The sequence below is a fragment of the Capra hircus genome, chromosome 20 (genome assembly GCF_001704415.2).
Source record: "Capra hircus breed San Clemente chromosome 20, ASM170441v1, whole genome shotgun sequence".
Taxonomy (NCBI): domain Eukaryota; kingdom Metazoa; phylum Chordata; class Mammalia; order Artiodactyla; family Bovidae; genus Capra; species Capra hircus.
In genome coordinates this window covers 14,471,916-14,498,017 of record NC_030827.1, presented here as the reverse complement: position 1 = coordinate 14,498,017, position 26,102 = coordinate 14,471,916, and the positions used below count along the sequence as shown (strand labels likewise).

The window sequence follows — 26,102 nt, the reverse complement described above, 5'->3', positions numbered from 1 at the left end:
TACACACACACGAACAGGAACCCCTGTAGGATATATACCACCTGTCCACAGTGGCTACTAATTCTTAGTGGTGGGATAGTAGATATTTTTATTTTGCTTGTCTGTGTTTTCTGATATTTCCACAATAATTTATTTCCTTATTATAAAGCAAATACAATAAAAGTTTGAAGGCAGAATGGGTTTTTTTTTAATGAATAAGGTTTTAAAACAAAGGATGTTTTCTTTATTAACATTGTTTGAAGTGCTTAATCCTCTAATTACTACTTTCGAAACAAATAAAATATCTAAACCCTAACTCACTAGCAGCCCTTAAATGCTTATGAGGATATTCTATAGGAATTTATAGTTTTTCATTAAAACTCATCTCATTCAGCAACTGTGGTAATGTGTATATTTTCAGCTATTGTCTATGTAGGCATTAAATCTTACAAAAACATATAAGGCACTTTTCCCTATCATTTTTTAACAATAATTTCCTTTGTTTCTTGTAGTTATTTTGACACCACCTGTCTTAGCAAGCCTAGGTTCTAGGCCACCAACACCTACTAAATTTTTTCATAAACTGTGGTCTTAATGATATTGTAGGTACATTCTGGAGCCTCCAAGTTACCATGACTATTATATTTGTTTTTCACACATTGAACTATTACACGTTTTCCCTTGTAAATGTAAGTACAGTTAGCCCTTGAGCAACACAGCTTTGAACTTCATGGGTCCACTTATACTCAAATTTCTTTCAATAAATATATACTACAGTCCTGGACTAACCATGAATGGTTGCATAACCACAGAAGTAGAGAGAGGGTGGATTTTCAACTGCTCAGAGGGTGGGTGCCCTTATGCTGTTTAGGGGTCAACTATATTTCAGTACTGAATTCAGTGCGCCATTGTCTTAATTAGAAACTTGATTTTTTTTTTTTTAGACAGGTGGTACTTTATCCCATTTCACAATTATGTACCTTCTAAAACTGTAGAATAATTTTTTTTTTCTGATTTCTCTGCTCAGATTCTGAAACAAATTGTTAAGGTATAGCTGGAGACAGTATGATTAATATTTCAGGCACTTGTTTCCTCTTACCTGTAAAGGGCATGGGATTCAAAAAAAAAAAATCAGAGGACTGGTCCCTTTTTTATAAAAATATACTCAACGTGATCATTATATCCTACTTCTTTCACTTAACAATAGAATACTTCATGAATATAGTTTTAATAATAGTTAGTGTAATCATACATTCACTGCTTTTTACCAAATTTATCTATTTTCTTATAAATAGACATTTAGCATTTCCTTTTTTCACTTGTATGAATACTGCTGCAGTGTACATCTTTTCCATAAGCCATTTTCAGTGTTTCAGATTCTTTTTCTACATGTATTCCCAGGATTGGAATTATTGAATCAAAGACAATGAGCATTTATTGTTTCTGATACGTATAAAAAACTTTCCAAAGATGTCACTCCAGTTTACCCACCTTCCAACAATTAATGTGTTCTTTCATTTCACCTTTCCCAACATCGACATCTTTACATTTTTGGAAATTTGTTCAGTGAAAAGTGCTGTTTGTTGTTGGTGTTTTGCTTTTGATTTCACATGTCTTAGTGAAGTATTAATACTCCCTATCTTGTGTACCCTCAAAACTTAGCTCTTAGTAAGCATGCATTTTAAAGTTTAAATGTCTTCTATATAAACAAGTTTATATCCCCCAAATGAGAAATAGTCACATATTCCTGGGGAAAAATGTTAGTGCAAATACAAACAGGGCAATGTCAAGGTTTGTAAATATCAATCATGGTTATAATTGGAGGGCAGTTTTGTTATTTTCCTTCAAAGTTAGAAAATTGTTTTATGGAAGGATATTTTCTCTTCTACCAAATTTGAGTGTCTCTTCTGAAATTATATTTATCCTTATCAGGATGTTTAGCAGTCCTAATTGTTATTTCAGACTCTTGCGCTGCTGAACCAGTTTAAATCTAAACTCACTCAAGCAATTGCTGAAACTCCTGAAAATGAAATTTCTGAAACAGAAGTAGAAGATGATGAAGGATGGTAAGGCCTTTGATTTCTTTATATTAACTATGAACAAATGGACTCAGAGCAGAGACACTATTAAAACAGTTCTATTATAGCATCTTTTTTTTTTTTCAGACTTTACATTCGGTTATACCCTCATCTTATATGGTCTCAACCTCCTTTTACTCCATTTCAGTTCATAAGCATAATGCTTTGTGTATTCCCACTATTGTATTATCCAGTAGAATATACACAGGAAATATATGACACTATCCTTGCCCTAAATAATTTTCTAATATCATGGGAAAGATAAGACTCACATTTAACAACAAGAAAACAGTCTTAAAAGATTCCGAACCATTAATTTTTTTACACTTTCGCACAAACACTTTAGAACTCATTAGTCCATTTCATAATCCTACTAAGTTCCTCTTCAAATTTATGATCTCCTGGATCCTAGCAATACATACACAGTTAACTCATTTTTATCTTTGGATATTTTTCAGCTTTAAAAGACTGATAAGAAATAAAGGGATTAATGTCCTGTGCTTAGCACTTTATCCTATACTGGAGGGGGAAGAAAAAGAATTGTGCTTTCTCTTATCATTCTCCTCTGTCCTCCAGTTGACTTCACATGTAGTATATTAGGCCTCCCCACACCTAACTGCCTCCACCTCCCACGACACCCTGGCTCAGGCACGTTGCTTCAAGCAAGCCAGTGGGTCACCCCCACACATGACTCACTCTCTGGAGCCTCTAAACTGTCACAGTGTGCCATTACCCCAACCCAGAATCACAGCCTCACTCCCCTCTGCCAAACAGCATCTCTCCCCCATTTCAAAACACTGTTCAGCACTCCCATGCTCCAGGAAACCAGTCAGCAAGATTTGTTGAACACTCACAAATCTAGAGGGTGGAGGAAAGAGGGCTGGAACACACATTTAAAAGGACATAAAAACACTTACTAAGAAAACATTTAAGCAAGTAAGACTCTGCAACTATATCTAACTTTAATCCAAAGGACCAGGTGATGATGAGTTGAATAGGATAAATCTTATCTACCCTACGATCCTGAAAGCACTTGTGTATTTCTCAGTCTATAATTTCTGTATGATTTGGGTTAGGATGCCAATGTTTGTAAAACCCTAAGTCTCTTTTAATAGGTTTCTATTGCTTATGTGTATTTGTTTATACTTAAATTCAAAGTTGCTTAAGACAGAAGCTGGCTTATCCCATAGTTCTTTGCCAAAGGTGAAGGCTCAGTGAGTGGTGAGTGACCCATAGAGATAAATGCACATTGCACAGAACTTTCTGTTTTTTTATATGACTGGACAGGTTTAGTTTTATTTTGGATTCCTTGAATGTCTCAAAATATCTTTCAAATGTTTTGGGTTCAGCCACCACACACACAAAAATGTTTTGCCAAGTCCTCTTCCTCTTATTTTTGAATCCATATGCATTTTTTAAGGAAATATGATCCATGTGTTTCTGATTCATTTACACTTAACTCATCAAGATGGTGTTTTGTAAGAGCAGTTTGATGCCCAATAAGTTTTTTTAACCTTTTTATAAGCCATTTAAGTCCTTTTTTATTGAACAGGAAAGTCACCAACAAATTTAAACCCAGAAATTTCATTTGAAACTCATAACCCACAGGATTCAAATTTACTTTCAACTTGGCAAGACCATTTAACTTCCCAAGGTTCTTCCTAGTCCCTTGGTTCCATATCCTCTCATTTTGAATCCCTCATTAGCATCAGATATCAATTAGTGTTTTTGAAAGGGTCATTTGTATTTTTGAGGTGATTTCATAATACAATCAATATTCTAACACCCTCAATTAGAAAGTTAAAACAAACGGGAAAACTTCACCAGATAGGGGGTGGCGGGGGTAATAATCACAGCTCAATGATATTGGCTAGTTCTCCAGCTAGGAAACAAAAATAAGTGGTAAAGGAAGAGGGATTAGGATAAAGGAACCATTACCAGGTCTTTCAAGGGGTTCCTTTCTGCTTCCAATTACAGTCACCTAAGCAGAAAGCCTGGAGAAGGCAATGGCACCCCACTCCAGTACTCTTGCCTGGAAAACCCCATGGGTGGAGGAGCCTGGTAGGCTGCAGTCCATGAGGTTGTGAAGAGTCGGACAAGACTGAGAGACTTCACTTTCACTTTTCACTTTGATGCATTGGAGAAGGAAATGGCAACCCACTCCAGCGTTCTTGCCTGGAGAATCCCAGGGACGGAGGAGCCTGGTAGGTTGCTGTCTGTGGGGTCACACAGAGTCGGACACAATTGAAGTGACTTAGAAGCAGCAGCAGCAACCAGAAAGTCAGAAGTCTACACTATATACCTACACAATTTTGTATTTTTTTAATCTAACATCTAATTAAAATATCTGGAGCTCTTATCTACTGCCTTTCTATTGCGGTGTAAACTATTGAAATTTTATAACCTGATAAGCAATGGCATCACTTCTGTTCATAAATAAACCAGTATAAACCAGTTCAGCTTTATCAAATCCCTGGTGATTTAGATCATCTCTTATAAAATATATTCCACTAGGAAAAGATGTCTTATATTCAGAATGATTTATAGCAAATATTATGAGTGCATGGCATATGCATGTGTGTTATGCATAAATTACATGGTTCCCAGACGGTTTTGTAGGTCACGCTTGCCACTTTCCTAAGAAGTGAAAGTCAGCCAGTGCTGTACTACACTGTCAGGGTCTGTTATCTGAGGTAAAATGATTGCTTCTAAGACATTTTTATGTGTCCGCATGAGTGACCACACATTGAGGGATCATTTTCATTTTCTGTCAAGATAGAAACCATTACCAATTTGTTATGTTTTCTTTTACTTGGCAAACTGTTCTATTCGCATTTTTGGCCGAGCTGCTGTATTGGCATGGTATACAACAGACATTTGGGTACCATTCAGCTGCGTTCTACTTTTTATGCAAAAAAAAGTGGGAAGGGGAGAGAAAGAAAAGAAATATGATTCTATTGTAAACACCGTATATGGTGTTTGATAATTATTCCCAGATTTCACTGTCTAACAAGGCATTTAAGAAAGTGTTATTAGTAGATCTAAGCTGAAATGCATGATAGAAATTTTTCACTCAAAACGATTAGCATTCTTCCTTTGTTGGGATATATCCTGCCAATATTTGATAGTGGTAGTGACGGGCACCAGATTCTAGTGTAGCAGCTAAAGGAACCTCTTTGCCATGACATTCCTTCTTCCCATCCTACATCCTATAACATCACACACTCGTCTAGATATAGAAACCAACTTCAGACATGGATTTTATAAAACCAATTAGGTACATAGCAGGAGTTATCAGCCAAAGGATTTGTATGACCATGTAGATGAAGTCCATATGCCATTTTGAGTTTAGTTCATGAAGCTTGGTTAGCTCCCAAAAAAGTTTTGAGAGTTGTGTCTGACAAGGCTGTAGGGAGACTTATAAAAAAAGAGAAAGCCACCTGCTCCTTATACAACAAAATTAGCATTCCAAGAAGAGGGAAAAAAATTAAGTCTATGAGAGTAGACTGCAGTCTTGTGAACATTAACTATTCATTACTGTGTTCCATTGAAACTTCTTTCCAGATTATTAACATAAAACTTCACAACAAATATACATGATAAAATAATAAACAGTATAAGTGTCTATCTGCCTTCATCCCTTTTTCTCTCTCTCCCCTTCGCCACTTTCCCTTAGTACATACAATATTCAGTAATATAAGAATAGGAAAACACTAACAATTGCAATGGTTGCCTTAAGTAAATTGGAGAAGAAAACGGCAACGCACTCTAGTATTCTTGCCTAGAGAATCCCATGGACAGAGGAGCCTGGCAGGCCACAGTCCACGGGGTCACAAGAGTTGGATACGACTTAGCAACTAAATCACCATCACCACCTCAAGTAAAGATTTTATTATATAAGGAAAAGATATTCACTGTAGAAAAACCAGAGTATAGATTCCTCAAAAGAGGTAAAGTAAATCACCTGTGATCCCAAACTCAACAATGTGGTATTAATTTATGCATATATATATGCCCTTCTACATACTTACGCATATTTTAAGCAGAAATGAGATTATATAATGCTACGGTCTTATAATTTGCTTTTTTCCCTCAGCTATGTATAATAAATACTTTCCCTTGTGATATATAATTTTATGATATTCTGTTTGTATTCTGTATTGTGGCCATAAAGTATTCCCTTATATGCTGAACCACGTTTTACTCGATCAATTCCTTGTTGTTGGATGTTCAGGCTCTTTCCAGTTTTTATTATGATACACAGCACTGTAATGAGCATCCTTATATCTGTGTCACTGCCAGTTTTCTCAGGATAAATTTCTAAAACTGGAATTGCTTAGTCAGTGGGTATGCATGTTAGACTCTGCTAAATATTTTCAAGTGGCCCTAGCAAAATGTCATTCCAATTTATACTCCCAAGTAAATATCTTTTTTATGACTTGCTTTTAGGACTGTTAGAATCGTAAGAATTAATTATGGTACTTTGCAACGCTTAGTGAAAGAGTATAACATTTCAGAAGAAATGCTTTTCCCTTGTAAACTTTTAAAAAAAACCCAGTCTGGTTTGCTCCTGTTTTTAATCTATCAATAACTGGTACATATTTCAACATAGCTCCTCAAGATTGTCAGCTCTAAGTATCCTTGTTCTTGGTTCTGAAAAAGTCTTCAAGATAATCCTTTGTGTTAGAACTTTAGGATCTAGAATGTTTTTCCCATTTTATTATTACACTTTGGCTTGCATTAAAAATCAGTTTTGTCTATCAGCCAGACAGTTTGTTTCTGCTAAAGATTAGAGTTCTGAGAACGAAGTTAGCATAGCATAGAAGCAACAAGTACCAGTTGTCTTGAGTATCCAACACAGTGAAAATTTAATAATGTAGATGTTAAAAAAAGATTACAAACTGTTAGACCAGTTTAGACCTCACTATAAGATACCATTAAAGGATATAGTCTCATTTCATTCCTTGTACTAGCAAAGCTATAAACACCTTTTATATGTAATACTATAATTACAAATGTAATACATACTGTGGATGATGTGGTCATGTATTGAACGAAAGGTGCTGTGACAACAAATGAATATTTTAATTATATTCCCCACTTCATTCAAGCAGCACATTGCCAGGCAAGGGTAATAAGTTGGTGTTAGTTCAGTTCAGTCACTCAGTCGTGTACGACTCTTTGCAACCCCATGGACTGCCACATGCCAGGCTTCCCCATCCATCACCAACTCCCAGAGCTTGCTCAAACTCATGTCCATCCAGTCGGTGATATCATCCAACCATCTCATCTTCTCTTGTCCCCTCCTCTTCCTGCCTTCAATCTTTCCCAGCATCAGGGCTTTTTCTAAGGAGTCAGTTCTTCACATCAGGTGGCCAAAGTATTGGAGCTTCAGCATCAGTTTTTCCAGTGAATGTTCAGGACTGTTTTCCTTTAGGATTGACTGGTTTGATCTCCATGAAGTCCTAGGGTCTCTTAAGAGTCTTCTCCAATACCACAGTTCAAAAGCATCAGTTCTTTAGTGCTCAGCTTTCTTTAGGGTCCAACTTTCACATCCATACATGACCACTGGAAAAACCATAGCCTTGGCTATAAGGACCTTTGTCAGCAAACTAAGAGATCTTTACCCTTTAGTGATAAGTAGAACTGCAGGTCTCAAACTATTGGTCTCTGGGCCACTTTTATACTCTAAAAAATTTTTGAGAACCCCAAAGAGCATTTGTTTATGTGAAATATATTTATTGATATTTACCTTATTAGGAATTAATACTAGAAAATTTAAATTACTTCAAAATAACAATAATGAACCTATTACATTTAACATAAGTAATGTACTTTTATGAAGAATAATTATATTTTCAAAGCAGAAAATAATTATATTCTCAGCAGCAAAAAAACTGAAAAGTGGTATTTATTTACATTTTTTCATATCTCTTATGTCCAGCATAACAGGAAGAGCTGGTTCTCGTATCTGCATTTCACTCTGTTTTTATCTAATACATCATGTGTTCTCTGAAAATTTTCTCTGCACGTTCATGAGAGGATGAGAATAATGAGGGTATATAATGTCTTAGTATTCATAGAAAATAATTTTGACATTGCAGGCACAGTGACCCCCAACATTTTGAGAACTGCTGAATTAGAGCACCTTTAGTCATGTGTGTGTCACAGTGGTCCTCATTTATCAGAGGGTATGACCCAATCTGTAGGTCCTGGGAAGCTTTATTCCACATCCTGGTTTGTGATCCTTGTTCTCAAGTGGTACCAAAGTGGTGCTTTCTGAATTAAATGTGCCCAGCAGCGTTGACTTAGACTTGGTACTGTTGTTCTTGTTCGGTCACCCAGTCGTGTCCAACTCTGCGACCCCATGGACTGCAGCACACCAGCCCTCCTTGTCCCTCACCATCTCCCAAAGTTTGTCCAAGTTCATGTCCATTGCATCAGTGATGCCATCCAGCCATCTCATCCTCTGACTCCCTCTCCTGCTTCTTCCCTTAATCTTTCCCAACATCAGGGACTTTTCCAGTGAGTCAGCTATTCTCAGATGACCAAAATACTGGAACTTCAGCTTCAGCATCAGTTCTTCCAAAGAGTATTCAGGGTTGATTTCCCTTAAGATTGACTGGTTTGATATCCTTGCTGTCCAAGGGACTCTCAGGAGTCTTCTCCAGCACCACTGTTCAAAGGCATCAATTCTTTGGTGCTCTGCCTTCTTTATGGTCCAGCTCTCAAACAACCGTATGTGACCACTGGGAAAACCATTGCCTTGACCATACAGACCTTTGTCAGCCAAGTGATGTCTCAGCTTTTCAACATGCTGTCTAGGTTTGTCATTGTTTTCCTGTCAAGAATCAATCATCTTCTGATTTCATGGCTGCAGTCACCATCCACAGTGATTTTAGAGCCCAAGAAGAGGAAATCTGTTACTACTTCCACTTTTTCCCCTTCTGTTTGCCGTGAAGTAATGGGGCCAGATGCCATGATCTTAGTTTTTTCATATTTAGTTTTAAGCCGGCTGTTTCACTCTCCTCCTTCACCCTCAAGAGGCTCTTTAGCTCCTCTTTGCTTTCTGCTGTTAGAGTGGTATCATCTGCATTCTTGAGGTTGTTGAAGTTTCTCGAGCCTGTCTTGATTCCAGCTTATAACACATCCAGGCTGGCATTTCTCTTGATGTGCTCAGGGTATAGGTTAAACAAACAGGGTGATGGCAGACAGCCCTGTCGTACGCCTTTCTCAATCCAGAACCTATCAGTTGTTCTATACAGGGTTCTAACTGTTGCTTCTCAACCCATCCATGTTTCTCAGGAGACAGGTAAGATGATCTGGTATTCCCATCTCTCTGAGAGCTTTCCACAGTTTGTTATGATCCACACAGTCAGAGGCTTTAGTGTAGTCAATGAAACAGAGGTAGATGTTTTTCTGGAATTCCTTTGCTTTCTCTATGATCCAGCGAGTGTTGGCAATTTGATCTCTGGTTCCTCTGCCTTTTCTAAACCCAGCTTGGATGTCTGGAAGTTCTTGGTTCACCAAGATTTTAAGCATGATCTTGCTAACATGGGAGATGAGTGCAATTGTCTGATGGTTTGAACATTCTTTAGTACTACCCTTCGTGGAAATTGGGATGAGAATTGACCTTTTCCAGTCCTGTGGCCACTGCTGGGTCTTCCAAATTTGCTGAAATATTGAGTGCAACACTTTGATAGCATCATCCTTTAGGCTTTTGAATAGCTCCACTGGAATTCCATCGCATCTACTAGCTTTATTGACAGCAGTGCTTCCTAAGGCCTACTTGACTTCACACTCCAGAATGCCTGGCTCTGGGTGACTGACTAAACCATCGTAGTTATCCAGTTCATTAAGATCTTTTTTGTGCAGTTCTTCCATGTATACTTTCCATCTCTTCTTGATCTCTTCTGCGTCTACTAGGTCTCTACCATTTCTGTCCTTTATTGTGCACATCTTCAGGTGAAATGTTCCCTTGATATTTCCAATTTTCCTGAAGAGATATCTAGTCTTTCCCCTTCTGTTGTTTTCCTCTATTTTTAAGCACTGTTCATTGAAGAAGGCCTTCTTGTCTCTCCTTGTTATTCTTTGGAACTCTGTGTTTAGTACCTTTCCCTTTCCCTCTTGATTTTCACTTCTTTCTTCAGCTATTTGTAAAGCCTCTTCAGATAACCAGTTTGCATACAGGTTTCTCAGGAAGCAGGTAAAGTGGTCTGGTATTCCCATCTCTTTAAGAATTTTCCACAGTTTATTGTGATCCACGCAGTCAAAGGCTTTAGAGTAGTAAATGAAGCAGATGTTTTTTCAGGACTCTCTCGCTTTTTTTGTGACCCAACAGATGTTGGCAATTTCATCGCTGGTTCCTCTGCTTTTTCTAAATCCAACTTGAATATCTGGAAGTTAACAGTTCACATCCTGTTGAAGCCTGGCTTGGAGAATTTTGAGCATTACTTTGCTAGCATGTGAGATGAGTGCAATTGTGCGGTAGTTTGAACATTCTTTAGCATTGCCCTTCTTTGGGATTGGAATGAAAACTGACCTTTTCCAGTCCTGTGGCCACTGCTGAGTTTTCCAAATTTGCTGGCATATTGAGTACAGCCCTTTCACAGCATCATCTTTTAGGATTTAAATAGCTCAACTGGAATTCCATCACCTCCACTAGTTTTGTTTGTAGTGATGCTTCCTAAGGCCCTCTTGACTTTGGACGCCAGGATGTCTGGCTTTCATCAAGAGGCTCTTTAGTTCCTCTTCGCTTTCTGCCATAAGGATGGACCAAGTATTTTTTATTTTGTGGTTGCAGTCACCATCCACAGTGATTTTGGAGCCCAGGAAAATAATATCTGTCACTGCTTCTACTTTTTCCCCTTCTGTTTGCCATGAAGTGATGGGACCAGATGTCATGATCATAGTTTTTTGGAAGTTGAGTTTTTTTAATGAAGGATAATTGCTTTACAGAATTTTGTGGTTTTCTGTCATATACCTACAAGAATCAGCCATAGGTACATCCATATCCCCTCCCTCCCGGACATCTCCCTCCCCAGCCCATGCTTCAGCTTATTTCAGAGCCCCTGTTTGAGTTCCCTGAGTCATACAGCAAATTCCCATTGGCTATCTGTTTTATATATGGTATTGTAAATTTCTATGTTATGCTCTCCATACATCTCCCCTTCTCCCTCCTCTCCTCCCACTGTGTCCCACAGGTCTGTTCTGTATGTCTGAAGTAAGTCAGAAAGGGAAATATAAATATCATATACAGACACATATATATGGAATCTGAAGAGATGGCACTGATGAATTTATTTTCAGGGCAGCAATGGAGAATGTTGAGTTTTTAAGTCAGCTTTTTCACTCTCTTTTTTTATCTTCATCAAGAGGCTCTTTAGTTCCTCTTCACTCTCTGCCATTAGAGTGTCATCAGCATATCTGAAGTTGTTGGTATTTCTCCTGGCAGTCTTGATTCCAGCTTGTAATTCATCCATCCTGGCATTTTGCCTAATGTACTGTGCATGTATGTTAAATAAGTAGGATGACAAAATACAGCCTTGCCATACTCCTTTCCCAATTTGGAACGAGTCAGTTATTCCACGTCCAGTTCTAACTGTTGCTTCTTGACCCACATACAGGTTTCTCAGGAGACAGGTAAGGTGGCCTGGTACTCCCATCTCTTGTTACGAATTTTCCACTGTTTGTTGTGATCCACAAATTCAAAGGCTTTAGCATAGTCAATGAAACAGAAGTAGATGTTTTTCTGGAATTCCCTTGCTTTCTCCATGATCCAGGGAATGGTGGCAATTTGATGTCTAGTTTTTCTTTCACTTAGCAGTATATATTTAAAGTTCCTCCATGTCTTTTCATATTTTTCTATAGCTCATTTCTTTTTAACAGTGAATAATGTTCCATTGTCTAAATGTATCATAGTTTATTTATCCATTTACCTACTAAAGGATACCTTGGTTATTTCCAAGTTTTGACAGTTACAGTGAAAGGTACTATAAACCTCTGTGTGTAGGTTTTTGTGTAGACATAGGTTTCTGGATAAATACCAAGGAACATGACTGCTGTATTGTATGGTAAGAATACATTTATTTTTGTAAGAAATTGCCAAACTATCTTCCAGAGTGGTTGTTTCATTTTGTATTCCCACCAGTAATGAATAGGATTCCCTGCTCTATGTCTTCAGCAGTGTTCGGTGTTGTGTTTTGGATTTTGGCCATTGTGATAAGTGTGGTGGTGGTTTAGTTGCTAAGTCGTGTTGACCCTTGTGACCCCATGGACTGTAGCCTACCAGGCTCCTCTGTCCATGGGATTTCCCAGGCAAGAATACGGAAGTGAGTTGCCATTTCCTTTTCCAGAGGATCTTCCTAACCCAGGAATCAAACCCAGGTCTCCTGCATTGCAGGGATTCTTTTTACTGACTGAGCTGTGGAGTAGTACCCAGTTGTTGCATTAATTTGCAGTCCCCTAATGACCTGTGATGTTGATCACCAGAGCTTCCCTGGTGGCTCAGCTGGTAAAGAATCCACCTGAAATGCAGGAGACCTGGGTTCAATCCCTGAGTTGGGAAGATCCCATGAAGAAAGGAATGGCTACCCACTCCACTGTTCTTGCCTGGACAATTCCATGGACAGAAGAGCCTGGCAGGCTGCAGTCCACGGGGTCGCAAAGAGTTGGGCCCAACTGAGCAACTAGCACTTTCACTTTCTTCTTACCTTTCTCAGTGACCTGTGATGTTGATCATCTTCTCGCGTGCTATTTGCCTTCTATATATCTACTTTGGTAAGGTGTATACTAAGGTTTTTTGCTCACTTTTTAATTAGCGAAAAGTTTAAAATTTTGTAATTGTTGAATTTTATGAGTTCTTTGTATATTTTGAGTAACAGTTCTTGATCAGATATATCTTGGACAAATATTTTCTCCTAGTTTGTAGCTTGTCCTCATTCACTTGACATTGTTTTTCACAGAAGTGTTTTAATGTTAATGAAGTCCAGCTTATACATTATTTTTTCCTAGATCACACCTTTGATACTGTATCTAAAATATCCAATGTCATGTAGGTTTTCTCCTATGTTATCTCCTAGGCATTTTATACTTTTTCATTTTACATTAGGTCTATGATCAATTTTGAGTTAATTTTTGTGAAGGATGTAAGTCTGTCTAGATTCAGTTTTGGGTTTTTTTTTGTTTTTTTGTTTTTTGCTTGTGGAGTGTTTATGTTTTCATACACTTTCTGTTCTGGTATATCTTCAGGGTTACTTTAATGTGAAATCTCATCATTTCTTTTAAAACCACTGGTTAAGTATGCTTTTAGCCAATTATCAGTTATTTAGATTAAGCAGTAAGATTACACAAAATATCTGACAACCAGAGTCGCTTATACTTGACTTTAAAGTAAGTGTACATCCTTTTTATGCTTTTTTGTTTTTGCTGTTCTGCTGATAGTGGACTTCCCATGTGGCATAGTGGTAAAAAAAAAAAAAAAAAAGAACCCACCTGCCAGTGCAGGAGATGTGAGAGATGCAGGCTCAATCCCTGGGTTGGGAAGATGCCCTGGAGTGAGCACATACACATAACCCTGGGAGCAGGGGATGAAGGGGGCTCTGGATCCCACCAGTTCATTCTCAAAGCAAATACTTACATGTGCTACATTTCAGGCACCCAAGAGGGTTAGAGACCAACTGTGGTGGATTTATTTCTAACTCTTATCAGATAGTTAGTATTACTTTCATCCTATAAATGAAAAAACTGAGGCTCAAACAGATCATTTGTCCAAGATCACACAGTAATAAATAGTGAAGCTGTCAGTCACACTTAAGAGCCCATCCTGCCTCCAGAACACCAGCTCCTATCAACAGTCATTTGAACATGAAGTAATAATCTGCAGGATGAGAAGAAATCATAATAATTAGTAGGATGAGTAGGACTTTCAGATACTTTTGATTCCAAATAATATCTGTCTTCTGGAGCTGGTTACAGAGTATATCACCCATTCTCATCTTTGGAATACTTTCCATGTTTCTTTAAAAAAAATACATTCATGGAGACTCTCTGAAATGCCATATATTGAATCATTTCCTAATAACACAGTAAGCTATTAAGTTATAGCACCTGGTTCAATATCCCTTCTCTCACAATGACTGCAGCAAGCAGCCTCTCTTGCAAGCCTCAATTTCTTCACTTGTAAAATAGAGATGACAATACATACCTCAGAGTTATTATTAGAGTTAAACGAGCTAATTAATGTAAAGTAGTCAACAGAGTGCTTGACTCTTAGGAAATGCTCGGGAAATGTTAGGTGTGAGAGAAGGAGGGTGCATGGTACCAGGGTAGTATTGATAAAGCCTGCCAAATTACCCAGACAACACAAACTAAATAAACTAACAAAATGTTAGTTATACAGTCCTCTCACTGTAATAACCTCAAAGAAAAAATAACATATAAAGAAAAGGCAAATGTTCATTTACTTATGTTATCTGTGACCTGGAAGGAATGTAGACATAGTCATTAAATTGGCTAGTAGTGCTCAGTGATTCTATTTTAAAATCTGTTGAGAAAAGGGGATAAGTATAGTCAAGCAGGTTCTTTAGCTGAATCAAGATTATAAAATGCTTAAGTGGGCAGAGTTCAGCTAATACAAATAGAGCATTCATAGAAAAAGAGGAGGAGAGTGGGAATACACAGTCATAAATTGTAGACTCTCTCCAGAATCTCCCCCCGCCAACAAGTGACAGCATTTTGGAACAGAGAAAACTATATAGGCATAAGAAGTCTACTTCTATTAAAAAGTAAGTTTAAGGAACTTCCCTGAAACTCCAGTACTTTGGCCACCTCATGCGAAGAGTTGACTCATTGGAAAAGACTCTGATGCTGGGAGGGATTGGGGGCAGGAGGAGAAGGGGATGACCGAGGATGAGATGGCCGGATGGCATCACGGACTCGATGGACGGGAGTGTGAGTGAACTCCGGGAGTTGGTGATGGACAGGGAGGCCTGGCGTGCTGCGATTCATGGGGTCGCAAAGAGTTGGACACGACTGAGCGACTGAACTGACTGAACTGAACTGAACTGGTGATCCAGCAGCTAGGACTCCAAAGCTCAGAGGGCAAGGGGCCCTGGTCTTCTGGACCAGTTCCAGCGGTTCCAGAACTTCTGGACCAGTTCAGTCACTGGTCAGGGAACTAGATCCCACATGCTGCAACTAAGACCCAGTTTAGCCAAATAAATAAATAATTTTTTTTTTTTTTAGTTTAAGGAGCAAGCAAAGGTCCTTAGGATTAGCACAATGTAGTTAAAAAGTCATTTCTCAATGGTAGTTTCAAACAGCAATAAAGCCAGTACAAAATGAGAAACTGGAAGTTGCCATCGTACACAGGCAATCAAGAAATCCTCAGCAAACCATATCTGAAGTTACGTGACACTTAAAGCAAGATAGAAAAACTCAAGTAGTAAGATTCCAGGCAAACTTTAAGGAAAGACTGTACGTAAAATGTACATAGTCTTGTTTGTATTTCTCTAAAAGCAGTTTTAAACAGTGTGTCATTTTCTTTCATAAGAGTTTTGTTGTTTGTTGTTCAGTCGATCTCAGTCATGTCTGAGTCTTTGTGACCCCATGGACACTGAATTATAAAACATTGAAAAAGAAAAGGAAAAATCATTTTGATCTTATATCCCACAGGTAATCATCACTATGCTTTTGTCTAGACTAAGAACACTCACCTTTTTATTATAAGCCTTTCATCAGTGAATAATCTAGTAGTTAAATATTTTGTGTATCCACTGTTATTTCTTAGACTAAAGGAATTTAAACCGCTGAGCCAGGTATGCATTTTTTTACTTTAATTGAGGTATATTTTACAGATAAAAAAATTAACAGTTCTTATTGTTCATTTTTAGAATTTTAATAATTATATATAGCCATTATAAACACCACCAGAACAAGATCGAGAACACTTATAATACCCCAGAAAGTTTCCTCATGCCCCTTTTCAGCCAGCCACCTCACCCAGCCACTCTCTGATTTCTGTCAGCTCAGGTATACCTTTGATGACACTTTTGCTAGATTGAATTCCAGCAAAATGAGTCATCTATACCTGTACAGCAATGTATGAAGTTACTGGATTCTCCATCCTCTAGGTGTTATTAATGTATGTGCTGTAGTATATCCCAGGATACAGATACAGTAGTCTTTGCCAGTTTCTACTCTGCATTATTTTCTGTTTCTTTGTTTACTGGCAAAGTGAACTTGTTAAATATGTTAACTAGCCCATTTATATTTCATTATTGTTTTGGTGATGGTTAGTTGTATACTCTAAGATGATTATACATTTCTTATTGTTTTAAAAAAGCTCTTAAATATTAAGAATGATATTATTTGCTTTAAATATTTTTACCAGTTTGTCATTGCTTTATAGTTTGTTTATAGAGGTTTTTGTTTTGTTTTGAAAAGAGTTTTAACTTTGCATTGCCAAATCTGCTAATCTTTTTCTCCATGTTTTCTGCCCAGTTTCATCTTTAGGCCTTTAAAAATCCCAGGATTATAAATACCTAGTTGTATCTTTCTCGAGTAATTTTATGATTTTATTTTTAATTTTACATCTTTAATCCATCTGGAATTGATTTGGTATATTATATTGGGTTAATGTTACAACTTTTTTTCCCTAAATTACTAATCACCGCAATTGAATAGTCCTATGTTTCCCCACCAATATTAAGCATGTCCTTTATGATGGAATAGGTCTTGCATACATTTTTGGATCAGCTTCATTATTTTACATGGATTTTTCTATCTATTCCTGTGTCAGTACCTCAATACCGTAGCAGTGTAAGACTATTTAATATTTGGTAAGCAAGTTGGACTTTATTGTTCAACATTTTTATTTTTACTGTAAATGCTTAAACAACTGGTTAGTGTGCTACATTCTTATTTTCTTTTAGTTAACCACACCTGGAGAAACCTTAAGACAGTTGACCATGAAATCAGTAAAAAGCCCTCATTATTTAACAGGTGGCCACTACCTGAATTGTGCCCCTAGAGCCAAGAAGGAAGTAATCAATCCTAGGCAAACCCCCTTCCTTCAAAGTAATGGAAAAGACTAGATGTGGAAAATAAGTAGTGTGAGGAATAAAAAGAACAAAATCTAGGATATTTGATTGCCATTTTCTATTATAGGTATATAAAAGTTTTTACGAGAAGGTTGATCAGAATTTTTCCATCTCCCTGTTACTGAACAAGCACAAAGGATCAACAAAGCCGTAGGGTAGACAATAGCTCACTTATATTTTATAAGATGTGAATTCCAAGGACATCTAGGGTGGCCATGTATAAATGCAAGTCACAGAACCAACTTCCAAAGACATTCATTAATAATCTTTCTACCACCTGACATTTTGGATTATTAATACCCTTTCTTCTTCTCTGGCACTAGTGGATAATCAAGTTACATATAATAATAATGTTCTGTTCTTTGTGTTCAGATAGTTCACTTGACTATGATAAATAAAACAGTGGGCTTGAGCTATTTTTCTAAGTAGAAGTAAACCATAGTAAGAAGTTAATTTTTACTGAACATTTTCAAAACACCTATCTTTTTTGATATTGTTCTTAGGCCCAGATTCTATGGGAAGAATCTGAGGCACAGAAAGGTCACAAAATTTTGGTCAAGATCTCATAGCTAGGAAGTGGTAGATTTCAGAAATAGCCAATCATGTTTGACTCAGTGATTTGATTCTGTTTGTTTTCAAAAACATTACCTTGTTTGTGATTTTGTATTTTAACAGTGCATATTTTTGTATTTCTAATAAGGCAGTATTGTTTCAAACAGTAGTAACTAGGTCAGACAAGTGACTTCAGGACTTTAATTCTTGATCAAAAATTGTCTGACCATCTTTAGATCATGGAAAATGTTAAATTCATGGCCCTACTATTATAATCCCTATATTATTTGAAGAATTATAATTCAGAAAGTTACTCAAAATGTTGTTTAACTTGAACAAGAAGTACCTGTGATTTATTTGTAATTTTTCTTTTTTTTTTTTTTTTTTGTAATTTTTCTTAAAAATGTAAATAGAGTGGTTGATTATGGAGTTTGGAGTTAGACCTGATTTTGAATGCTACTTTGGAACTTTACTAGCTGTGTGATCTTGGACAAATTATATATCCTTTCTTAGCCTGTTCCTTAAAGTGTAAATTGGATATAATAAGAGTACCTTCCTGATAGGTATATCCGTGGATTAAGTGGAATACTGGTTTTGAAGGATTTAACACGGTGTCTGAAACAATCAGTGCTCCAGAAAGTATTTTATTCTCATTCAGTGTTGTCCCTGATATTTTTAAGAATTAATTTGTCTATATTTGACTACTGTCAGTATATTGAGATGATGATTGGAATTTATAACATTTCTATAATATTTGACAGTTTTTGTGACCTTTCCCTCATTAGCCCACAAGTTACAGTGTTTAGTTTTTATTGTAATTCTTAATATTCTGAGAAAAAATTGAGATCTGATATTTTTATGGTAAACAGTTCAGTTCAGTTCAGTCGCTCAGTCGTGTCCGACTTTTTGTGACCCCATGAATCGCAGCACGCCAGGCCTCCCTGTCCATCACCAACTCCCAGAGTTCACTCACACTCCTGTCCATCGAGTCCGTGATGCCATCCAGCCATCTCATCCTCTGTCATCCCCTTCTTCTGCCTCCAATCCCTCCCAGCACCAGAGTCTTTTCCAGTGTGTCAACTCTTCACATGAGGTGGCCAAAGTACTGGAGTTTCAGCTTTAGCATCATTCCTTCCAAAGAAATCCCAGGGTTGATCTCCTTCAGGATGGACTGGTTGGATTTCCTTGAAGTCCAAGGGACTCTCAAGAGTCTTCTCCAACACCACAGTTCAAAAGCATCAATTCTTCGGTGCTCAGCTTTCTTCATAGCCCAACTCTCACATCCATACATGACCACTGGAAAAACCATACTACCTCATAAATGAAATGTTGGGGGGTTTTCCCCTTGATGCCAGTGCTGGAAAGAAATTAGGGGGTGGGGTTTCACTGGTAAATACAATTTAAATAGGAAGCAGAATATCATTACTTTGGAGATTATACAATTATAGGCTCAGTGTAATGTGAATGTTTTCCTTCCATTTCTCCCTCTTAGCCAAGTTCTAAGGCAGTAAGAAAATGAAGGGAGAAGGAATATGATTATAGACCAGGTTCCCTATTTAGTGTTCATTTTATACAAGACTATACATAATGCTGCTGAAGACCAACATGGTTCTTTATAAGTAACTCTTTGTCAGACCTGCTGACCCTGGAAAGGTGATTACTCAAATTGTAGTAAGCCTTCTGTCCAATCCCTGAAGTTACCTCTTTTTCTGCCCTTTTCTTCAGGATGAAGAAGACTCTTCTGTATTTACTCTGCTTTCTTGTCTGCTCTGAAATAAATTTCTATCACATTAGAGAAGTTTGCTTTGTTCGTGGATTTGTTTTGACACAGGCAAATAGCCGTGTATCCCAGCTGCTCACCAGGCCTTTTGATTGGAAACTCCATCTTCCCTATGTTTTATTAGTTCACAGACCATATATTAAAAGTTACTGGCAAGATGACACAAACAGATGGAGAGATATACTATATTCTTGGCTTAGAAGAATCAATATTGTGAAAATGGCTGTACTACCCAAAGTAATCTACAAATTCAGTGCAATCTCTATCAAACTACCAATGACATTTTAAAACTAGAACAAAAACTTTTACAGTTTATCTGGAAACACAGAAGACCCCAGATAGCCAAAGCAATCTTGATAAAGAAAAATGGAAGAATCAACCTTCCTGACTTCAGACTGTACTACAGAGCTAAAGTCATCAGGACAGTGCAGTATGGTAGTAGTACAAACAGAAATATAGACCAGTGGAACAAGTTAGAAAGCCCAGAGATAAACCCACACACCTGTAGGTACCTTATCTTTGACAAAGGCAAGAATATACAATGGTGAAAAGACAGCCTCTTCAATAAATGGTGCTGAGAAAACTGGACAGCTACATGCAAAAGAATGAAGCTAGAACACTTCCTAATACCACACACAAAATAAGCTCAAAATGAATTAAAGACTTAAATGTAAGGCCAGAAACTTAGAGGAAAATATAGGCAGTACACTCTTCAATATATATCACAACAAGATCCTCTGTGACCCATCTCCTAGAGTAATGGGGAAAAAAAAAACACAAAAATAATCAAATGGGACCTAATTAAACTTAAAAGCTTTTGCACAGCAAAGGAAACAATAAACAAGATTAAAAGGCAACCCTCATAATGGGAGAAAACAATTGAAAATGAAACAACTGACAAAGGTTTATTCTCCAAACTATACAAGCATCTCAATCAGCTCAATACCAGAAAACCCAATTTAAAAAGTGGGCAGAAGACCTAAATAGATATTTCTCCAAAGAAGGCATACAGATGGCTAATAAAACACGTGAAAAGATGCTCAACATCACTCTTTATCAGAAAAATGCAAATCAAAACTACAGTGAGGTGTCACCTCATACCAGTCAGAATGGCCATCATCAAAAAATCTATAAATGCTGAATAGGGTGTGGAGAAAAGGGAACCCTTTTGCACTGTTGGTGGGAATGCAAATTGATCCAGCCACTGTGGAGAACAGTGTGGAGACTCCTTTAAAAGCTAGGAATGGAACTACCATATGATCCAGCAGCCCCACTACTGGGCATATACCCTGAGGAAACCATAATTGAAAAAGGGACCTATACCCCAGCGTTCACTGCAGCCACTATTCACAGCAGTGCTCGGAGGCAGCCTGGATATCTGTCGACAGAGGAATGGATAAAGAAGTTGTGGTACATATACATAATGGAATATTACTCAGCCATAAAAAGGAATGCATTTGAGTCAGTTCTGATGAGGTGGATAAACGTAGATCCTATTATACATAGTGACATAAGTCAGAAAGAGACAGACATCAAAATGTTAACACATATATATATATGTATGGAATGGCTCAGCAGGTAAAGAATCCTCCTGCAGTGCAGGAGACATAAAAGACACAGATTCAATCCCTGGGTCAGGAAGATCCCCTGGAGAAGGAAATGGTAACCCACTCCAATATTCTTGCCTGGAAAATCCCATGGACAGAGGAACTTGAGAGGCTATAGTGCAAAGGGTCACAAAGAGTCAGGCAAAACTGAATACGCACACATTATGGAATCTAGAAAGACGGTGCCGATGAACCTATCTGCAGGGCAGCCTTGGAGACCAAGACAGTAGACAACAGATTTGTGGACGCAGGGCAGGGAAGGAGAAGGTGAGAAGAACTAAGAGAGTAGCATTAAAACATATGCATTACACATGCACAGATAAAAATTAGATAGCCAGTGGAAATTTGCTCTATGATGCTGAAGCTCAGATCCGATGCCGTGACAACCTAGAGGCGTGGAATGGGGTGGGAAGGAGGTTCAAGAGGAAGGAGACATGTGTACACCTGTGGCTGTTTCGTGTTGATGTGTGGCAGAAGCCAACACAGTATTGTAAAGCAATTACCCTACAATTAAATAATTTTTTTAAAGTTACTGCCTGAGCAGTTGGTTAAATCTCATGGCAAGTGTAAAAATACATATTACAGATTTATTCTGGAAAGCCTCTTAAATCTTTCCACCTGTGTCCTGTTGAGTGTGAAGCATGCTAGATAGGCCAGAAAGCCAACAAACTGCATTCCCATGTCACTAAATATATTTTTTAAAGTTACATATTTTATATTTGCCTCAACAATATGCAGCATTTATTAGAGGCACTGTATAATATTGTGGAATTTCTCTTTTTCAACTAAAGGAAACAAAATACATTTTTTAAGTCAGCTTTTCAAAATTCTAAACTAAAGGAGAAATACTAATATTCATTCAAAACTCAGAACAAAGGAAGTTTTCCCATGTGAACAATGAACAGAAAAAGAAAACGCACTGGCTTTCATCTGCGTTTTCTTTTTCAAAGGCCAGCGTCTATCTTCCTCTTTGCTTGGTTTACCAAGTGTTCTAGTTTCCTGTACTTTGCTTATTCCTATTTTTCCTCCTAGGTCAATTTCCAAAACTCTTTGCGTTTTGGACATTCCTATCTGCATTTTTCTATGCTTCCTTTAGTCACTGTTTCTCTCTCCCTCTCTGAGTTTTCTTACATTTTTTCCCTCCTTGTTTTCTTGCTTTTTTAGTCTTTCTGTTTCTCAATCATCTGTCTTGTGCCATCCTGCTTTGCTGTTCATAAAGAATGCTAGTGACCTCATTTTCCAGGAATTCTTTTTAAACATACATACTTTGGTCTCTGGACTCATTTATGTTTTGTCTGTCTCTTCCTATGAATTACTATGATCTCTATATACTTCATATTGAAAAAAGATACTTTAAAAACTGGTACTTTTTAACCCTTTAACTTCTTAATCCCTATAGAAGCTTTGAACATTTGTGAAAACAAGAGCCATAAGTTATTTGTAACTAGCAATGGCGCTAAATCCTAAAAATAAAAAATTTCATAAGGTTTTAACTTTAACATTACATTTTGGAGTTAAAAATGCAGAAATTAAATCATCTAATCAGTATTATCCAATTAATGTTTTTAAATTTATTTTAGAAATCATGTTGATCGTATGTACCCTTGATATGATGTAATGATAATTGCGCTTTACATCTTGGTCTTGGCCAACAAAGGTCCGTCTAGTCAAAGCTATGGTTTTTCCAGTAGTCATGCCATCAATGGGGTCGCACATGACTGAAATGATTTAGCAGCAACAGCAGCATGTAGGGATGTGAGAGCTGGACTATAAAGAAAGCTGAGCGCCGAAGAATTGATGCTTTTGAACTGTGGTGTTGGAGAAGACTCTTGAGAGTCCCTTGGACTGCAAGGAGCTCCAACCTGTCAATCTTAAAGGAAATCAGTCCTGAATATTCACTGGAAAGACTGATGCTGAAGCTGAAACTCCAATACTTTGGCCACCTGATGGGAAGAAATGACTCACTGGAAAAGACCCTGATTGAAGGCAGGAGGAGAAGGGGACGACAGACGATGAGATGCTTGGATGGCATCACTGACTTGATAGACATGAGTTTGAGCAAGCTCCAGGAGTTGGTGATGGACAGGGAAGCCTGGCCTGCTGCAGTCCATGGGGTCACAAAGTCGTGTCAGATTTCTTCACTGTAAAGTTAATTTTTTTTTTTCCTGCTTTCCACGTTGACTCCTTTGGAAGCAAATTCACTATATGCAGTCCACACCAAGGAGTGAAGAGTTGACTTCCCTACTCTTTTTATTTAAATTCTTGTTTTCTAACTTGTTATTTCAGACTGAGCAACTGAACTGAGAAGTCATAAGAAAATGTCAATATTTAAACAAAAATACCTGTTATATTTTTAAGTGTCCAAAATGAATTGAGACTCAAAGAAAAAAGATTTGTCATATCTGTGGTTGATAATTTCATTATTCCTTATATAACTAGTTTTGATTCATTTGATACAAATCTAAAAGTTTGCAATTTTTATACTACTTGTACTTTCTTAAAGTTGTAATAAGTAACAAATGTGTGTTAGCATAGTTACCTTAATCCTCAACAAGTGATTTAAGTCTTTATTTTTTTATAGAAGCAAAAGTACCTGTAAAAGTATTAGACATAATGAGACAGATTTCTAGGCATGAACTGGAAATCAGGCTTCAGGTTGGTAAATAATCTCAATAGCTTTTCTTCAGTTGCTTATCTATAAAACGAAATGGGGGAAAACAAGTTACTTGTAGATCTAGAAAATCCAAAGCTATCTACCAGCAGTCCTAAGCAATCAGTATTATTACCAGATATAAAATACATACACAAAAATCAATCATTTTTCTGAAATAACAAGTTAGAAAACAATAATCTTAATAAAAAGAGTAGATAAGTATAACTCTTCACTCCTTGGTGTGGACTGCATATAGTGAACTTGCTTTCAAAGAACTCAACATGGAAAGCAGGGGGAAAAAAAGATTAACTTAACAGTGGAGAAATTTGACAAGTACTACCTCAGCAATGTGGTCATGGTCAACATCAGCATTATAAATCATGTTGATAGTATGTACCCTTGATATGATGTAATGATAACTGCACTTTACATCTTGGTCTTTATCCCAGTAACTCAAAGCCCAGTCTTATCATGAGACAAATCAGACAAATTTCAGTGATGCGGCATCCCACAAAACATCCAACCAGTATCCCTGGAAATTGTCGAAATTTAAGAAACTTGAAATCATAAAGCAGCTTTTCTGACTACAACGCTATGAGATTAGAAATCGACCATATAAGGAAATAACTGTAAAAAAATGCAAACATAGAAGCTAAGCAATATCCTATTAAACAACCAATGGATCATTGAAGAAATCAAAGAGGAAATCAAAAAATACCCGGAGACAAATGAAAAGGAAAACATGATGATCCAAAACCTATGGGATGCAGCAAAGCAGTTGTAAGAGTAAAGTTAACAGCAACACAAGCTTACCTTAGGAACCAAAAGAAATCCCGACCAACCAGCCTAAGCTTACACCTAAAGCAAGGAGAAAAAGAACAAATGGAACCCAAAGTTAGTAGAAGGAAATACATCATAAAGAGCAGAGCAGAAATAAGTAGAAACTTAAAAAAAACATAGAAAGGATTTACAAAACTAAAAACCAGTTCTTTGAAAAGATAAAATTGATAAAGCTTTAGCCGGACTCATCAAGAAAAAAGGGAGAGGGACCATATGAACAAAACTAGAAATGAAAAAAAATTATAACCATCACCAAAGTAATACAAAGGACCATAAATGACTGCTACAACCAACTATATGCCAATAAAATAGACAGTCTAGAAGAAATGGACAAATTCTTAGAAAGGCACAATCTCCCAAGATTAAACCAGGAAGAAATAGAATATGAACAGACCAAATTACAAGTATTGAAATTGAATCTGTGATTTTAAAACTCCCAATAAAAGTCCAGGACCAGATGGCTTCACAGGTGAATTCCATCAAACATTTAAAGAAGAGTTAATACCTATCCTTCTGAAATTGTTACTTAATCTGGAAAAGTGAAAGACTTACAAACATTCAGTAAACACTTGAGCAATGTGGAGGTTTAAGGCACCCTCACTTCGTGCAGTTGAAAATCCACTTATAATTTATGGTTGGCCCTCCACATACCTGGTTCCTCTAAATAAGTGGCTCCACATCTGCACAATCAGCCAACTACTGATCAGATAGTGCTAAAGAATCTGCAAAAAATCTGCATATAAGTGGACTGTGCATTTCAAACCTGTGCTGTTCAAGGGTCAACTGTAATTGCTAAAAAAATTTGGAATTACCTTTTAATACTCAAGGAGAAAGGTGAATAAAGCCAGGTTTTTAGAGGTTAATAGCTATCCAGAAACATGTGTTTATTTAGCATTTATTGAGGGCATCCTTCTTGTGAAGCCTTGGTGACTGTGATGGTACAGAAGTCCATAAAACAGCTATCTTCAGTCTCGTGAGGGAGGCTGAACTAAAAATAGGTTCGTAAGAGGACCTTAACCTTCCTGAAAAAGAGCAGGAGAGGAATCATGGACTGATTCTCAGAGGGATGATACCTCAATTGAAGCAGGGAGAGAAGTATATCACCATACAGAGGTGGCAAGGAGGCAGGAGAGCAGGTTCTGCAGAGGAACAGCGAGTAATTCGGGATGTCTGGAGCATAAGATGTGAAGAGGACATAGTAGCTTAGAGAGAGGAACAAAAGCTGGGACATAGAGGCTACTTAAGAAATTTGGGTTTCATTGTTTAGATAGTGGGAATAGGGCAGTTTTCATGGCTAAATCTGAATTTTTGAAAAATATATATGTAACAGAAAAGACCTCCTGGATATCATCAATCACAAGGCACTGCTTAGCAATTTGGATGGCTGAGAGGAGACGACCAGACATCACCCGACAGGGTCAGCCAGGGCTGTGGCACCGCAGACATCCACTCTCTCAGGGTCAGGCCGGGGCCCTTGGCTCTTGCTCCTCTTGGACCTCCAGCCGAATGGAG

At 37.4% G+C, this 26,102-nt stretch overlaps 1 protein-coding gene across 1 annotated transcript in view; it reads left to right on the top strand.

Moving 5' to 3' along the window:
* CWC27 (CWC27 spliceosome associated protein homolog) overlaps window positions 1-26,102 on the top strand; it is a 253,969-nt gene that overhangs the window by 219,154 nt on the left and 8,713 nt on the right. The window contains exon 13 of the mRNA XM_005694639.3: window positions 1,942-2,045. Within this exon, the coding sequence (XP_005694696.1) occupies window positions 1,942-2,045 (104 nt within the window). The remainder of the gene's footprint in view (window positions 1-1,941; window positions 2,046-26,102) is intronic.